At 36.9% G+C, this 14747-nt stretch overlaps 1 protein-coding gene across 2 annotated transcripts in view; it reads left to right on the top strand.

The window, feature by feature from the left end:
• The window catches only part of LOC134536979 (heat shock protein 75 kDa, mitochondrial), a 44566-nt gene extending 30394 nt beyond the window's left edge, over positions 1–14172 (top strand). The window contains exons 11-18 of one of the 2 annotated variants that reach the window (XM_063377101.1): positions 2832–2901; positions 4041–4188; positions 6200–6327; positions 7759–7946; positions 8637–8868; positions 10247–10319; positions 11344–11446; positions 13933–14172. In XM_063377101.1, coding sequence (XP_063233171.1) covers positions 2832–2901; positions 4041–4188; positions 6200–6327; positions 7759–7946; positions 8637–8868; positions 10247–10319; positions 11344–11445 — 941 coding nt within the window. In that variant the 3' untranslated portion in view covers position 11446; positions 13933–14172. Of the gene's footprint in view, positions 1–2831; positions 2902–4040; positions 4189–6199; positions 6328–7758; positions 7947–8636; positions 8869–10246; positions 10320–11343; positions 11447–13929 lie in introns of both variants that reach the window. The other variant, XM_063377100.1, reaches the window with a different exon arrangement.
• Positions 14173–14747: the final 575 nt, after the last annotated feature.

Here is a 14747-nt window from a genome sequence, read left to right as displayed (position 1 = left end):
GCACTAAATGTATTTGGATACCATCCATCCATTAGAAATGTGTCCTCTACATTGGGGCTGCATTTGCTAAGGGATGTAGGGATGTGTGTGCTATGGATGCATCCCTATATATTTGGATACAGCTATTGTTATACACTCTCTCTGTTAGCAATCAAAATTTGTGAAACAATTTTTGTTTTGTAAAATTGTTACGCTTTTAACGTTTTAAGCGTATGGTAATTACATGTGATTTTTAAGGACTTTGATGGTGCAGAAGCAATAACACGTACCTAAGTACCACAATCACATTGAAATACTGGTTTGTGCCAACAGATTTTTTCTTAATGTAAAAGGTGTAATGCTGCATTTTTTTTTCCCTGGTGTTTTGAAACATTTTTGAATGCGCGTAGCCTCACGTGAATGTTCAAGTAAACAAGTGGAAGTGGAGACGTATGTTGTTGCATCTGCACCGCCGATGTGTGGGCGCTGGTGACGGGCTACGACTATGCTAGTACCTGTCGTCGTTAAGGGTGTATGTTTCGTGCCAAGCCATTTCATTTTCACATTTAACGCGGTTAAACTTGTAGATATTTTGAGCAACCGAACTTAAACAAAATGATATATACAGTGTAAACTCTATATAACGACACTTAACGGACTGAGCATTTTTCGGCGTTATAGAGAGTGGTCGTTAAATGGAGAGATATAAAAGATATAATTTTACTATGGAGGCCTTACTTGAGGCGCTCGGATTTAAAGCCAAATATCGCAGTCGGGTAAAAAGGGTAAAGGCAGCGGACACTAGACTCCCTAAGCAGGATAGGACGGCATAAAAAATAATTAAATGCATCACTGCCTGGCTGATGTTTAATTTCACGGCGTTTACACCATGGCATGGGCTTGGTGAAGTTACTACATAACCAATTTACACTAATTGCAGATCGCAATCTTGCATTAAAAAATCCTATGATATAAATAATCATACAGGTACATTTTATGCTTAATTTTGCAAACATTTACATTTTTACATTCGCCCTAATAGTTCTGAAATAAATATAGTTTAAAAAACTAAAGAAACATGCTTTTAAAGATTATCAAACTAAAAAGTAAAAATTATTTTAAAATTAAATTTATGACAATAGTATATAAGCAATACTAGTATAAATGAGAAAAAAGCTTGAGGCGCTTTGTGCCATATTTTTTGAATATTAAGCGCCCCATGTTTTTTTCTCATTTATACTAGTATTGCTTATATACTATTGTCATAAATTTAATTTTAAAATTATTTTTTACTTTTTAGTTTGATAATCTTTAAAAGCATGTTTCTTTAGTTTTTTAAACTATATTTATTTTTAACTTTTTAGTTTGATATTCTTTAAAAGCATGTTTTTTAGTTTTTTAAACTATATTTATTTTTAACTTTTTAGTTTGATATTCTTTAAAAGCATGTTTTTTTAGTTTTTTAAACTATATTTATGTATAATTATCATAGGGAAATGAGTTACCGACACTACCTATTACCATCTGAGATAACTATTTGGAGTTGCAACATCACAAAGAAATGGTAAAGTCTCTACGAATCATTTGCAGTTAGATGTATGGATATAATATTAGAATTTACCGGGGAAAAAAAAAAAACATTTTTTTTCGGCGTGGCCGGGAGTAGAACCCACGATCTTTGAATCAGAAAGCTGACGTCACAGAAGTCGCGCGCCTTAGACCGCTCGGCTAACGAACGTAATGAAATGGGTGGGACATTTTACTGTGATGAGTCACTCACTCTTAGTCGAAAGAGTTACAGATGGACAGACAAACATACAGGTGAAGCTAATATAAAGCATGTAAAAATAATCGTGGATGACGTAGTTGTCTTTAACTTGTTTCGCACGACCCCAATTATCTTCGTCAAATTGGTCCCAAATTGTGACGCTATAGTCCGTGCTAATTACCAGCACCACACCATAAAAGAGTTTGTCTTACATCCAGCAAATCCAGTTTTTTCGCACAGCCCAAAATGAAACGCAAAAAGTTTAGTTCGTGGAGTTAACAATAAATGAGGCTAGTAACGTCGCAGTTCATAATCACTTTAGTCGCTCTGTTTTGTTCCACCAAAAGCTCAACCCGATGTCTGGTTGATAATAGAAAGGTGCGTCGAGGCTTACTTTTTTGCATGCAGTGTTGTGAATGACCGCTCAGACTGGCCACTCCTCGCTGCGTTGGTGAATGCGGTACGTCTTTCCATGGCTGCAGCCCAAACACTTGCTCCCGCAAGCCGATGTGCACCTGAACAGCCGCTCGCACCGTCTCCCTCGCCAGCCGCAGTCGCGGGCTCGTTCACACCTCTCCGTGACGTCAGACCGCTCCGCGCGCCGCGCGGTGTTCACTCGTGGAAACACAAAACAGCAGAGCCGCTAATGTCCGTTGTGTGTTTAACCATATTTCAGGGCGTGTTTAAGGCAAGACCAAAATATCTATAATATAATATAATATAATACAATATAAACCAAATCAATTAAAAAAAGACGTTAAAATTACAAAAAGACGTTAAAATTACAAAAAGACGTTAAAATTACAAATTAATTTAAACCAGGAACTAACGGAGGCGTAACAAACGCCTCACTATTCTATAATAATAATATGTATTTACTAAAATAGTACACATTTTACACACGAACATTAACATTCGTACAAATAACAACACTTATTGCGTATAGTCTGTTATTTTTTCTTTGTTTTTCCATATTGTAGACACGGTAGAGCAGCTAAATCCAAAGCGTCTTCCAACATCGCTGATCTTTTCTCCCGCCTCTATTGAGCGTATTAATAAAACTCAAGTGGGTGCGTTGTTCCAGGGGTGGTGGACTCGGAGGACATTCCCCTGAACCTGAGCCGAGAGCTGCTCCAGAACAGCGCCCTCATCCGGTAGGTTGATCCGGGCGGTGCTGCGATTGTCGTGCATTCTTGGGCCGGGACACCTTTAAGATTTTTTATTTAAGCATTAGTTTATCCTGATATTAGGACAAGGACAAAAATTACAAATATTATGCTAATAGAATATATGCATATCACATTTAGTTAAGTCCAAAATAACATTGTCTGTTTTTTATTTTTATTTATTATTTAATTAATTTTTTTTTTAATTTTAGAGTTTAAAAAATTATAAATAAAGTAATGGTTATCATATGTTTGGGAATGCATACATGAAATAAAATCCTAATCTTATATATTTGTATTTGACTGTTGTCATTGTAGATTATAGTTTTCTTACATTTTTTTTGTGTAGTATTTTTGAAGTGAAAACTTCTATGGGAAGGTTTGGCTAGGGAGTAAATTCATGTAAGTCGTCATCGACATGGTCACGTGACGTGTTAATGATAACACTATATCTGTTCCTATTAGTGTTCAAATTGTGTTTTTGTTCAATTTTTATTTTTAATCTTAAGTATTTGATTACTGTGCAGTAAAAAGTGAGTATAAAATATATTAATATTCTCATATAGGTGCATAGTTTGAATAACAAAGAAAACGGAGTCTTTGTAGCAATATAACCTAAAAATTAAGAACTTCATTATTTATTTTTTTAATACCTACAATTACTATGCAATGCATATTTTATAGTAATTTAGGAGTTATTTTACTAACGTGATAAACCAATTTGTTGTGTGATAATATTTTTTCGTAAAAATTGCGAAAAAGTATCTTGATTTTTATCAAAAAATTATTTCTTATATTACACAAATATATTTTACAAAGTTAGTATTTCTTATTTCAAATTATATTTGTATTTTCTTCATTCTATTATAAATATTAATAATTGTTACTTTGATTTACAAGTTTTAATTTAAGATCAAACAATTAAATTTGGATATCCCAAAATAACAACTGTTTGTTTAGAGTTTTGACTGTTTTGAGTTTTCACTTCTGTCGGCAGTCCGCATGACAGGGTTTTTTTTTTTTTTTTCCGGGAGAAAAACTTGGATGCATATTGCACAGTAATATCGAAAAGTTGCCAGCAGGAGTGGTTGTTGTGTGAGGGGTATGTATGTACGTGTGTGTTCCAGGAAACTGCGCACGGTCCTGACGAACAGGATCCTGCGCTTCCTGCACGAGAAGTCGACCAAGGAACCCGAGGCCTACGAGCAGTTCTACAAGGACTACGGCCTGTTCCTGAAGGAAGGGATCGTGATCGCGACGGAGCAGCTGGAGAAGGTACCGTGTACCGTCGCTGGGGGGGCTGGGCCGTCCGTTCCTGGGCTGCGACAAGGGCGTGTGTTCCGTGCCGAGCCATTTCGTTTAGGGGCTGGGCCGGTGCCGATCACTAGGGACCCCAGAAAATGGTAAATAAAACTGGCTCATTTTGGTGTAAAAAAAAATGACAAAAGCGGTGCAAAAAATTGGTGTAAAAATAAGCAATCGGTGTAAAAATAAGCAATCGGTGTAAAAATAAGCAATTGTGATCACCGATCACAATAATCGGCAGATTTTAACACATCGGCATCGGTACCGCTTCGCAAATTATTTACCGATCACCAAACGCAGATCATTGCATACCAAATCAAAATTAATAAATACTGAATTAAGCTTAAAAGTGCAAAGTTGTACGTTTCAAATTGAACTTACTAAGGTAGGCCTACAATCACGTATCAACAAAAAACACGAATTTATGCTATTAATTTGCATATGGGTATTTTTAAAACATGCCACACCATTATTTTACGGAGTTTTTAATAATTCACAATAAAAACTTCGATTTTTATGAAATAATACTAATTTTAACTTACGTCCATTGCACTTACGAAACCACAGCCATAGAATATTGTGTGTTGATTTTAAAATTTTTATTATCAACATCAAACAAGCTATACAATTCTTAATTTGTCTGATCGGCAATGATCGGCGCAAATGATCGGTATCGGAATGATCGACAAATTTAGTGATCGGCCCAGCCCTAATTTCATTTTCACATTTAACATGGTTAAACTTGTAGATATTTTGAGCAACCGAACTTAAACAAAATGATATATACACACACACACACACACACACACACACACACACACACACACACACACACACACACACACACACACACACACACATACACACACACACAGTATGAACTCTATATAATGACACTTAACGGACTGAGCATTTTTCGGCGTTATAGAGAGTGGTCGTTAAATGGAGAGATATAAAAGATATAATTTTACTATTCTATAATAATATGTATTTACTAAAATAGTACACATTTTACACACAAACATTAATTAATATTATAAATATATTAATATTTTAATTAATATTTACTCTGTACTTAGTAGTGTTTAATTAATTATTTATTTTTATTGTGCAATTTATTCTGATGTGTTCCTGATTTCACCCGAAAATGAGACATGTTATCTTAGTTTGGACCTTCTTATTGTACTTTTGAATATTCTTTGAAAACTGCTTCAAAAATACAACCAAAATGTATGCAATATCCGTGATATTACATGAGGGGGGGGGGGGGGGGCTTTTTTTGAACATTATAAATATTTTTATAGATAACCGTTGTTTTCGACTTGTCATTGTGATAGGAAATTAATCAGTAATTATTTAAAAATGGTATGCAAAAAGTTTTGAAGAGCCTGGTATGCATTTGTTGTGAGGGAGAGAGCTCTGTAGTTGCTGTATATTTTCACTTGTATGGTTTCTTTGTGCAGCGATATCAAGCATTCTTCGCGAGAACTATCTGTGAATATTTTGGGTCAGTTGTTGACACGAGGAACAGTGAGATGTAAATTTCTTTTCTGGACTCGTAATAAATTTTATCTACAAGCTCTCAAACTTCATAAACATTATCATCTTCATGACAGTGGTGATGTGACAATAATGTACCCTAATCTGTGTCTACGTCAGTGTTCTCTGTTTTTTTTTTTCCTTATGTTTTAATGTTGTCTGTTTGATTGCTGAGCTTTCTGTTTTTTTTTTCTCTCTGTAATTTCATTGTATTTATTTTATCATTGTAGTCTCATCATTTGTTATTTTAGTAATCTCTTGCTAGGCACTTCTTAAGTCAACTGAAATTCCTGTGAAAATCAATTTAACTTAAAGCTCTTAAGGAACACTGGTTGGACACCAGATTATTTTGGTTGTGCACAGATTTTTTTTTTTGAGAGATTACTGTTTTCAAGTTCCACCAACTAATTTTTTCTTCTTCTTTCTTTCCCTTCACAAACAGGAGGAAATTGTGAAGCTTTTGCGGTTTGAATCTTCAAACCTCCCGCCTGGCGGTAAAGTGACGTTACCGGAGTACCTGGGCCGGCGGAAGGAAGGGCAGAAAGACATCTTTTACCTCGCAGCCCCGAGGTATCAATTGTCAGCTTGTCTTATTTTTTTTTTATTGTGGATATTTCAATACTTAACCAGCATTCACTCTTTTGTACTAACCGTGCAGCTTTCAATGCCTGTATTTAGGTGGGAACTTGATCCTGTCTTTGTAACCATGCGAAAATATCTGGGACTGGTCCGATGAGATGAGGTGGCCTGATCGTTGATGAGGAAGTGGGAGTATCCATAGAAAACCTTTCTGCTACAGTGTTACCCATACTTAGATTTGAGACACCACTAGCTGACGAGAATCAAATGACATTACCTGCATGAATCATTCTGCATACTCTTTAATACAACTGCCAGAGAGACCGAGGTGGCATGAGGGTGTAGAACAGTGGTTCTCAAAGCATACCCCCCAGGGTGCACTGTTTTGCCCTACAATTTCCGGTTGACACCCAGTGATATTTATCACTTTTTTTTAATTTTTTTATTACTGTGACATAATTATCAGAAATTCATATATAGTGTGGCTACAATTATTTGTAGGATTTTTAAACGTGCCTCGGCTTGAAAAATGGTGTCTCGTATGGAGCATAGACTTGGGACTGTAGACAAGAGAGATGCTGGGAAGGTCAGAGCAATAGGAATGGAGTTTACGAGGAGTGTGTTGGCAGTTGCGAGGCGGGACGGGATCAGCAAGCAGGAGCAGGAGTACAGGACCTGCATGAGATGGAATGGCCATGTATGTTCAAGAATGTGGAAAGAGAGGCTGCCTAGCTGGGTTGGAGGCCCCAGCCGCTGGTCGGTGCCAAAGCTCTAATACCCTCCCGATCAAACAACAGGGAGCGATCCCCACCAGTTCTGTATGATAAAAGCTCTGGAATGTTTTAAAAAGAGAACTGGAATGCTACTCCCACGCTACCCTTCAAGGGCGCATATGCGGAGGGGAACGTTGAGAAATGCCGGCCGCAAGGTCCGGAATATTATCTGCGTAGGAAAACGACGGTGTTGAAGTCCGCAGGAAGAGCGGATATGGTAGTTTGAAAAGCGCAGGAGGGAGAAGAACGGAACAGAGCTGAAGGAGGAGGAACGATGGGACAGGGGAAGATGCAGGAGTGTAGCCAGGGGGGGTTTTAGGGGTTCAATTCAAACCCTCCCCTTAGCACCAAATCTTTAATTAATTTCTTATTCATCACTCAAAACAAATCTCATATTAAAAATTAATAAAATTTTTACCATTACAATATTTAAATTTAAGAACTGAAAACTGCTAAAATAGCACTATTTTACACCTTAAAATCCAAATTTTCCTGGGAGAAAACCCCGGATCCCACCCGCTTTAATACGGGTGGGTGGGGGGGGGGGGGCATGCTTCTCAACACCCCCCCCCATACACAAATCCTGGCTACACCACTGGGAAGACGCAGGCGGCTCGCTCGGCTGGAAGCGGTGATGACGTTGTTCCAGCCGGGAGCTGGCGGAGGCGTCGCCCTACTTCGAGGCGCTGAAGCGCCGGGACGTGGAGGTGCTGTTCTGCTACGAGCCGTACGACGAGCTGGTGCTCATGCAGCTGCGGCAGTTTGACGGCGTCCCGCTCACGTCCGTCGAGAAGGAGATGAGGAAGGACAAGGAGCCCGACGACCTCTCCGACCTCGGTGAGTCGTGCTCGCCACGTGCGACGCGCTTCGAGAGTTGAGACCAGCTCATAAGCTGTCTTTAGTTTTTTGATGCACAAGAAGATAATGTTTGTCGGACAATGGCCGTGAAAGCCTGCGAACGTTATTTGTAAAAGTTATCCTTTAAATTTCTAGTTCTGTTTTTTTTTTTCCTCTTTTCTTTATCTCCTTCTTCTCATTCTCCTTCTTCTGCTACATTTCCTTCTCTCTTTTTACCTCTCGAGAGGAACTCCATCCTGCATCACTAAAATTTTTCTCCATCCTTTTTTTTTATTTCTGAGTGTATTCTATATTCTGTCAAACCTTGATTTTAAATCGCCTACTATTTCGTACCATTAAGATTGGCTATGAGTGTGTGTAAAAATAAAAGTTTTTTTAACGAATAAATTCAATACCAAGTTTTTATTTGTAACTAATTTTATAAATAAATAACTAAAATAATTCTGTAATCACTACAATGAAAATTAACTATTGGTCGGAGTCGAGATAATTAACTTAAATACTTTGGAAATCCATTTGAGCAGTTATTGTGCAAGCAAGAGCAGGAGATGGCACGGCATGGCCATGTTCGGAGAATGGGAAGTGAGGGACTGTCTAGGACTTATTGTGGTTGGTCTTCGTCCTGGTGTTGCGACGTCCGGCAGCAGCGCGGGGGGTGCATGCCGGCAGGGGAGGGCAGCCTGCGCCGCTCGGAGGCGGAGGCCCTCATGGGGCACGTGAAGAAGTGCCTGGCCGGCAAGGTGCACAGCGTGCGGGTCACCAAGCGACTGGACTCGCACCCGTGCGTGGTCACGGTGGAGGAGATGGCGGCGGCGCGCCACTTCGTGCGCACCCAGTCGCACCAGCTGACGGAGGAGAGCCGCTACGCGCTGCTGCAGCCCCAGCTCGAGATCAACCCCCGGTGAGCGGCGTCCCTCCGAAGATACTGTACCTGTAGATACCTATATAAGTTAAAAATGTAAATGTTAATTCGTTCAAAGTCTTAAGTCTCTTAACTAGGGATTTGCGAATCCTTGATTTTCAGTTCGGTTCGAATCCGATTCAAATCCCTGGCAATATTTGAGGTATGAATCTGATTCCGAATACCAAGCGCAGAATAATTAAAAATAACTGATTAATTTAAAAATAATGTGTGTTCTCTTTTTTCTAACTGTAACTACTGGCAATTATTTATCACACTGAGATTGAAATGTTTATAATTGTTTAAACTTAATTAATAATAAACACTTTAAAATATGAAAACCAAAACATATTCGACTCTCCAACTCGATCGTAATAAACTGCACGCCACAGGGAAATCTCAGTTTTATAAACGTTTCAGCAAACGAAACCATTTTTTCTCCAATAAATAGACAAGACGTTTTTTTTCTTGTAGGTATGTAATTGTTTTTAGTTAGTTTGCTGTACGACGAAATTCGTAATTATAGTTTATGCTCTCGAAATCTCGAAATTCTTTTAATGTCACTTTGTTAATTATTTAATTTACATATTTTTGTTTGATACATCATATGTATTATAAATACTTACGTAATAGTAGCCTAATTTTATTTTTCACTGCTAGTATTTTTGAGCCGTATTAAATTAATTTATAACTTTTGTGAATATTCGTAATACTGTTCGGATCCATGTACGTACAACGATTCCGGGTTCGGGTAATAGTGGATTCGAACCGTACCCGAAAATATTGGGTACTCGCACATCCTTACTCTTAACCAATTGCTTTGAAATTTTGACGCAACGTTGCATTCGAATACCCTATGTCACACCTGTGACAGATAAAAAGATAGATAAATATATAGACAAGTAAAAATATATCAATGAGTGTTTGTGTGTTCGACTTCTGTTTTGTAAAGATAAAGATATAGGTGAGAAGATATGGAGAGATAGAGATATATATACATATCTATAGAGAGATAGAGTGAGAGATGTATAGAGAGCTAGAGATAGGAATATAGATTGAAATATAGATAAAAACATGTGTGTGTGTGAGTTATGTATAGAGAAAGAGGGAGAGAGAAATATATACATAGTGAGATTTGTATAGGGACATATAGAGAGAGATGCTTTGTGTATGTGTACCTACTTAAAACTAATTATTAAAAAAAATTGAAAGAGGCATGGCAACGCATTAGTTAGTTTCCAGATATATGGCGTAGACACTTGGAGGGGCAGGGGGAGAGTGCTTGCATTGCAGTGCGTGACGGCACTGTGAGAGTTCACCTTGACAGTCTTCTGTAGCTCGGAAACTTCACGGTCATCGTGAGCTTCCTGTGTTCCAGGCATCCTATCATCAAGAAGCTGAGTAAACTGACAACGGACAACCCGAAACTGGCTGAGCTTGTGATACAGCAGGTGAGATGTTCACAGCATGCTGCCATTCATTACTGACGGTACCTTCTTGCGTGTGCGTGGTTTGCTTGAGTCGAGCAACAGGATTGCTGAACAAACTTCCACAAATGAGTAAATTTATTAATAATTTTTTAACCATAAATAAAAAATTTTAAGTGTTTAGATGTGTAGTAATGTCATAATATTTTTGGTTGTTTATATTTGTGGTGGATATTTTTTGGGAAAGAAGGTGGGATTGAAAAAAAAATTAAATAAAATTAGAATTTGTGTATCTGAACAAACTTACATCAACTATAAGGGGTTTAGACTGTTATGTTATCAATTTCAACATGAGTCACATCTTGTGTAGTTGTATTCCAAGTGTTTTGACAGTCACTATTATGCATCATCAAAAATATAATACTAGGTACCTTCACAGAAATATCACAAATTTTTTTGTTAATGAAGGAGGGGTTTGCAATATAGACCAACCCCCTCCATGTTTTCTCAAGCTATTAAGTCTGCAGTATTTCCAGGAAGGTTAGTATTGCTGGGCTGAAAATCAAGTCTTTAGCGGATGTGTGTGTGGTTTTTAATTAAGAATCGTGATGGAACACTTTTACAGTATGATTCCCGGGCAAATAATTTCTTAAATTTATAATTCATTAATATAAACATCTTATTTTAATGTGTTCTGTTTTTTTTGAAACGGGTCCATTAATTGTTTACTCACCTAACCATGGCACAACTGTTTTGTTTCCTTTACGGAGGTAAGAAGTATGGGAGTTGGTGTGTACAATCTTTAATCTTTGCCACGTTAACATTTGAAGTGAAAATTATAACATTTCCCCCCCCCCCCCCTCACCTTTCTTATTTGCATAGCAGGAAATTTTCTTGAGAGTGTTTTCAATGTACACACAAAAAAATACCCCCACCCCTGGTCACTCGTAGTAGACACTTTAAACTAAAGTTTTGAGGTTTTCTGTGAACGATTGCACGGTGAGGGATTGTAGCCCGGATGGTAAGCGTGTGTGGTGTGCCGTGCCAGCTGTTCTGCAACGCGATGGTGTCGGCCGGCCTGCTGGAGGACCCCCGGACCCTCGTCAGCAGCATGAACGAGCTCCTGGCGCTGGCTCTCGACAAGCACTGAGGTGAGCCGTCCCTGTCCTGGCGTCCCTGTCCCGGCAACGTCCCGCGGCTGCCGACTGCCAGCTCCACCCGCTTCACTCGTGAACACACATCACACACGATAAAATATTAACATTTCTTGACTTGATAATAGCTTTTGGACATACGCCATTATCGGGTTCCTGTATGAGTGGTGTGGAGTCTGCCCAGAGAATTTTGTGGCTATTTTCCCATGCATGTTTTTTTTGGGTTCAGTATTTTTGTGCTGTCATCATTTGTGGGTGGTTTTTTTTTTTGTTCTGTTAGTCCGTTTTTCTTTGTTTTCTTTGTTTGTTGGCCATATTCCTGTTGTGGAGTATTGTGTGGTGCTTATATCCAGACAACAGCAATTTTTTGCTTAATTTGTGTTTTTGTCATTTGTGTTTTTTTTTGTAGTTTTCTTCTACAGGCATACATGTGCTTAGCAATGGCGTATGTCCAAAAGCTATTATCAAGTCATGCACTCCCGTTGCACAAATCTTTCAAAGATAATATTACATTTCTTACAAAAATTTATAATGTCGTATCACAGAGGAGTCCCGCTAATCCAAGCTGATTGGGGCCGAGACCTGTTGGATTAGCAGAATAATTGCAAGCAACGGCATGTAGTAAAAAAAACATCTTTACAAGCATTTAGTTATTACGTAAAACAGCCTGTAACATTTTTACAAGCACAGAATCACCAAATGTGTTAATTAGATCAAGACATCAAAAAAAAATTGTATTTTTTTAATTTTTTTTATCGTAAACTTATGTGGATTAGACTGATTTTCAGGTTAGTGGGGTTTAGATAAGCTGGACTTCACTGCATTCTGTAGGATAGCCAATAAATGAAATGTGTGGATGTGATGAAGCAATGAAAAATAATTATCTTGAAAATAATATTAAACTAAGAAATCTATCTAAGAATATTTACCACTAAATATTGTATAGGTGAAAAATTATATAATATTTTTCAGTATTTTTGTGAGGATATCATGGCTTCATTAAAGTGTCCAGTAACAACTTTTTCTACATACATTCAAACAAATATCTCTTATACACAACAGTTTACCTGATAACATTTAATATTTATTTGTTGAAAGGTTCTTTTAGCGGACTGTAGGAAACTACTCGGGTGAACTATGTACACCAGCGAATTTTTGGTTCACCAGCAATATTAATTAGAAAGAATAGTAATCAAAAAAATTATATATTACTTTCAGAACATTTATTTTTAAACTATAAAATAAATAAGTTTATTCTAGGGTTAACATTGCATAATATAGTTACAAAGAATCACAGAATAATATGATGTAGGTACAAGAAAAATAATAATTGCAATTTTAACTGAAATTAAATAAATGAATAACATTACAAAGTTTTTTTTTTTAAAGAATAATTACCAAAGTTTAAAAAAAATTCATCAAGTACAATTATTACGAAAAATAACAAATGTCAGAGCTAGGTATGGTACATGAGATGATGCTGATTTTGTGATCATGTGTTAAGTAATTTTCATTCAATCAGTTCTTTATGCACTTTATATCAAGTGAAATTCAATAGTGCAATTAATGGTAGTTACAGTTGTCTATCAAATGACTTCAAGAAGGTGTCTCAAGCTTGGTGAATCATTCTGTCAAGTCTCAAAACATGATACATCATCTGCACTGCAAGTTGTTACTACACAAATGGGCGTCGCAAAGATATATTTTTTGGGGGGGACTTAAATTGATTTAGTTGTTGAGGAATATCCATCCCCTGGAAAAAAAGCGGGGCGGTCTGGGAAAATTGGTGGTTTGAAGGTGCAAAAAGGTGGATTTTAGGCATTTTTGTTTCTTAAATATTCTAATTATAGTTGTTTGCAATATATAATTTATTTTTTCTAAAAAATATTTTCAGAGAACAAATTTGTAAAAACACAGTTAACATATGTGTATTCGGTATCGGACCTCATTTTGATTTTACACGAAGATCGAATTAAAAAGTGCTCACATTACCACGATTGGACTAAATGCACCATGCGCAACATATGGGTTGTATCACAGAAATCATATTTTTAATATAACTACGAAACTAAATATATATTATTGGAGGGGACGAAAATGAAGACTTTTATTATTGGGGGGGACGTGTCCCCCCCGTCCCCCCTGGTTGCGACGCCCATGCTACACAAATGAACACTCCAAGATGGCAAGACAGTCACCCTTAAAAGGAAATACAGTTTCAGCTAAGTAAAACTTAATTTTTAACAGCTAAAAAAAAAAATTATTAGAGTTTCTGTTTTCATTTAATTTTTCAGAACCCTCAATCGGATTTTCCTTCACACTTGAGCTCACTTTAATTTCATCCAGTATGTTTAATATTTCATTAAGCATGGGAGAAAACTACTTACTGTTTAAACACTATCATGTAATGATTTCCCTTGAAAAATGTCATGACTCATGAAAACAAATTGTAATTGTCTAGTGCTGTTTGTGTGTTTCAGAAGAAGACGTACCGAAGTGAGATGGTCATTCGTTTGATGAAATAGAAACATTTTATTTTGTCTTTTGAAAAATTTACTGTCCTAAATGTGAAATGTGTTTTCAAACAGACACTGTGGATGCATGTTGATAAATACTGGGGAATGTTATGCGAGTCCAAGGTAATAATAATTACTGAATCCTGTTGATAAATGTTGTTGTTTATGTTGTAAATGTACCATTGAAATAAATTTTTTTTTGTAACATTTTGCTTTTAATTTTTCAATGCTTGTTGATTGTATAAATTAATTAGTCTTTCTTAAAACATTTTTTTTTGGTATTTAGTATTAAAAACATTCTACTCTCAGAGCTACCTTACTAGTTGGTAATTTATTGTATTAAATTATGTGATTAGTCCAGTGTCTTTGTATGCTTGACAAAAACATATTCTGGATGCTTCAATAAACAATCAAATAAATACCTACGGGCAGGTTGAAGTGTCTCCCAATTCAACACAAAGACAGTAAATTTAATAATTTGACTTTTTTTTTTTTTTTTGGGTGATTAATTCTCATCAGACATCAGAGTTCTGAAACTGGATCCAACAATATTGGGTTGAAATCTTTGTGTAATCTGACCGTGATAATTTTTTAGATGTCAACTTGCATTGATCCCAGACACAAACAAGTACAAAGGTAAGCTTCAAAGTGCATAGTATATTGGAGTTTATGGGTAATCATAAACTGATCGTAACCCACTTAACCCAATTTGACTTACTGTAACCTAAGTTTACCTGTTTTCCTGCACTTACAATATGAATTCACCCAGCTTAGTTGGTGAG

This window comes from Bacillus rossius, chromosome 11 (assembly GCF_032445375.1).
Source record: "Bacillus rossius redtenbacheri isolate Brsri chromosome 11, Brsri_v3, whole genome shotgun sequence".
In the NCBI taxonomy this organism is placed as follows: Eukaryota; Metazoa; Arthropoda; class Insecta; order Phasmatodea; family Bacillidae; genus Bacillus; species Bacillus rossius.
This window is presented reverse-complemented; position numbering and strand designations above follow the sequence as displayed.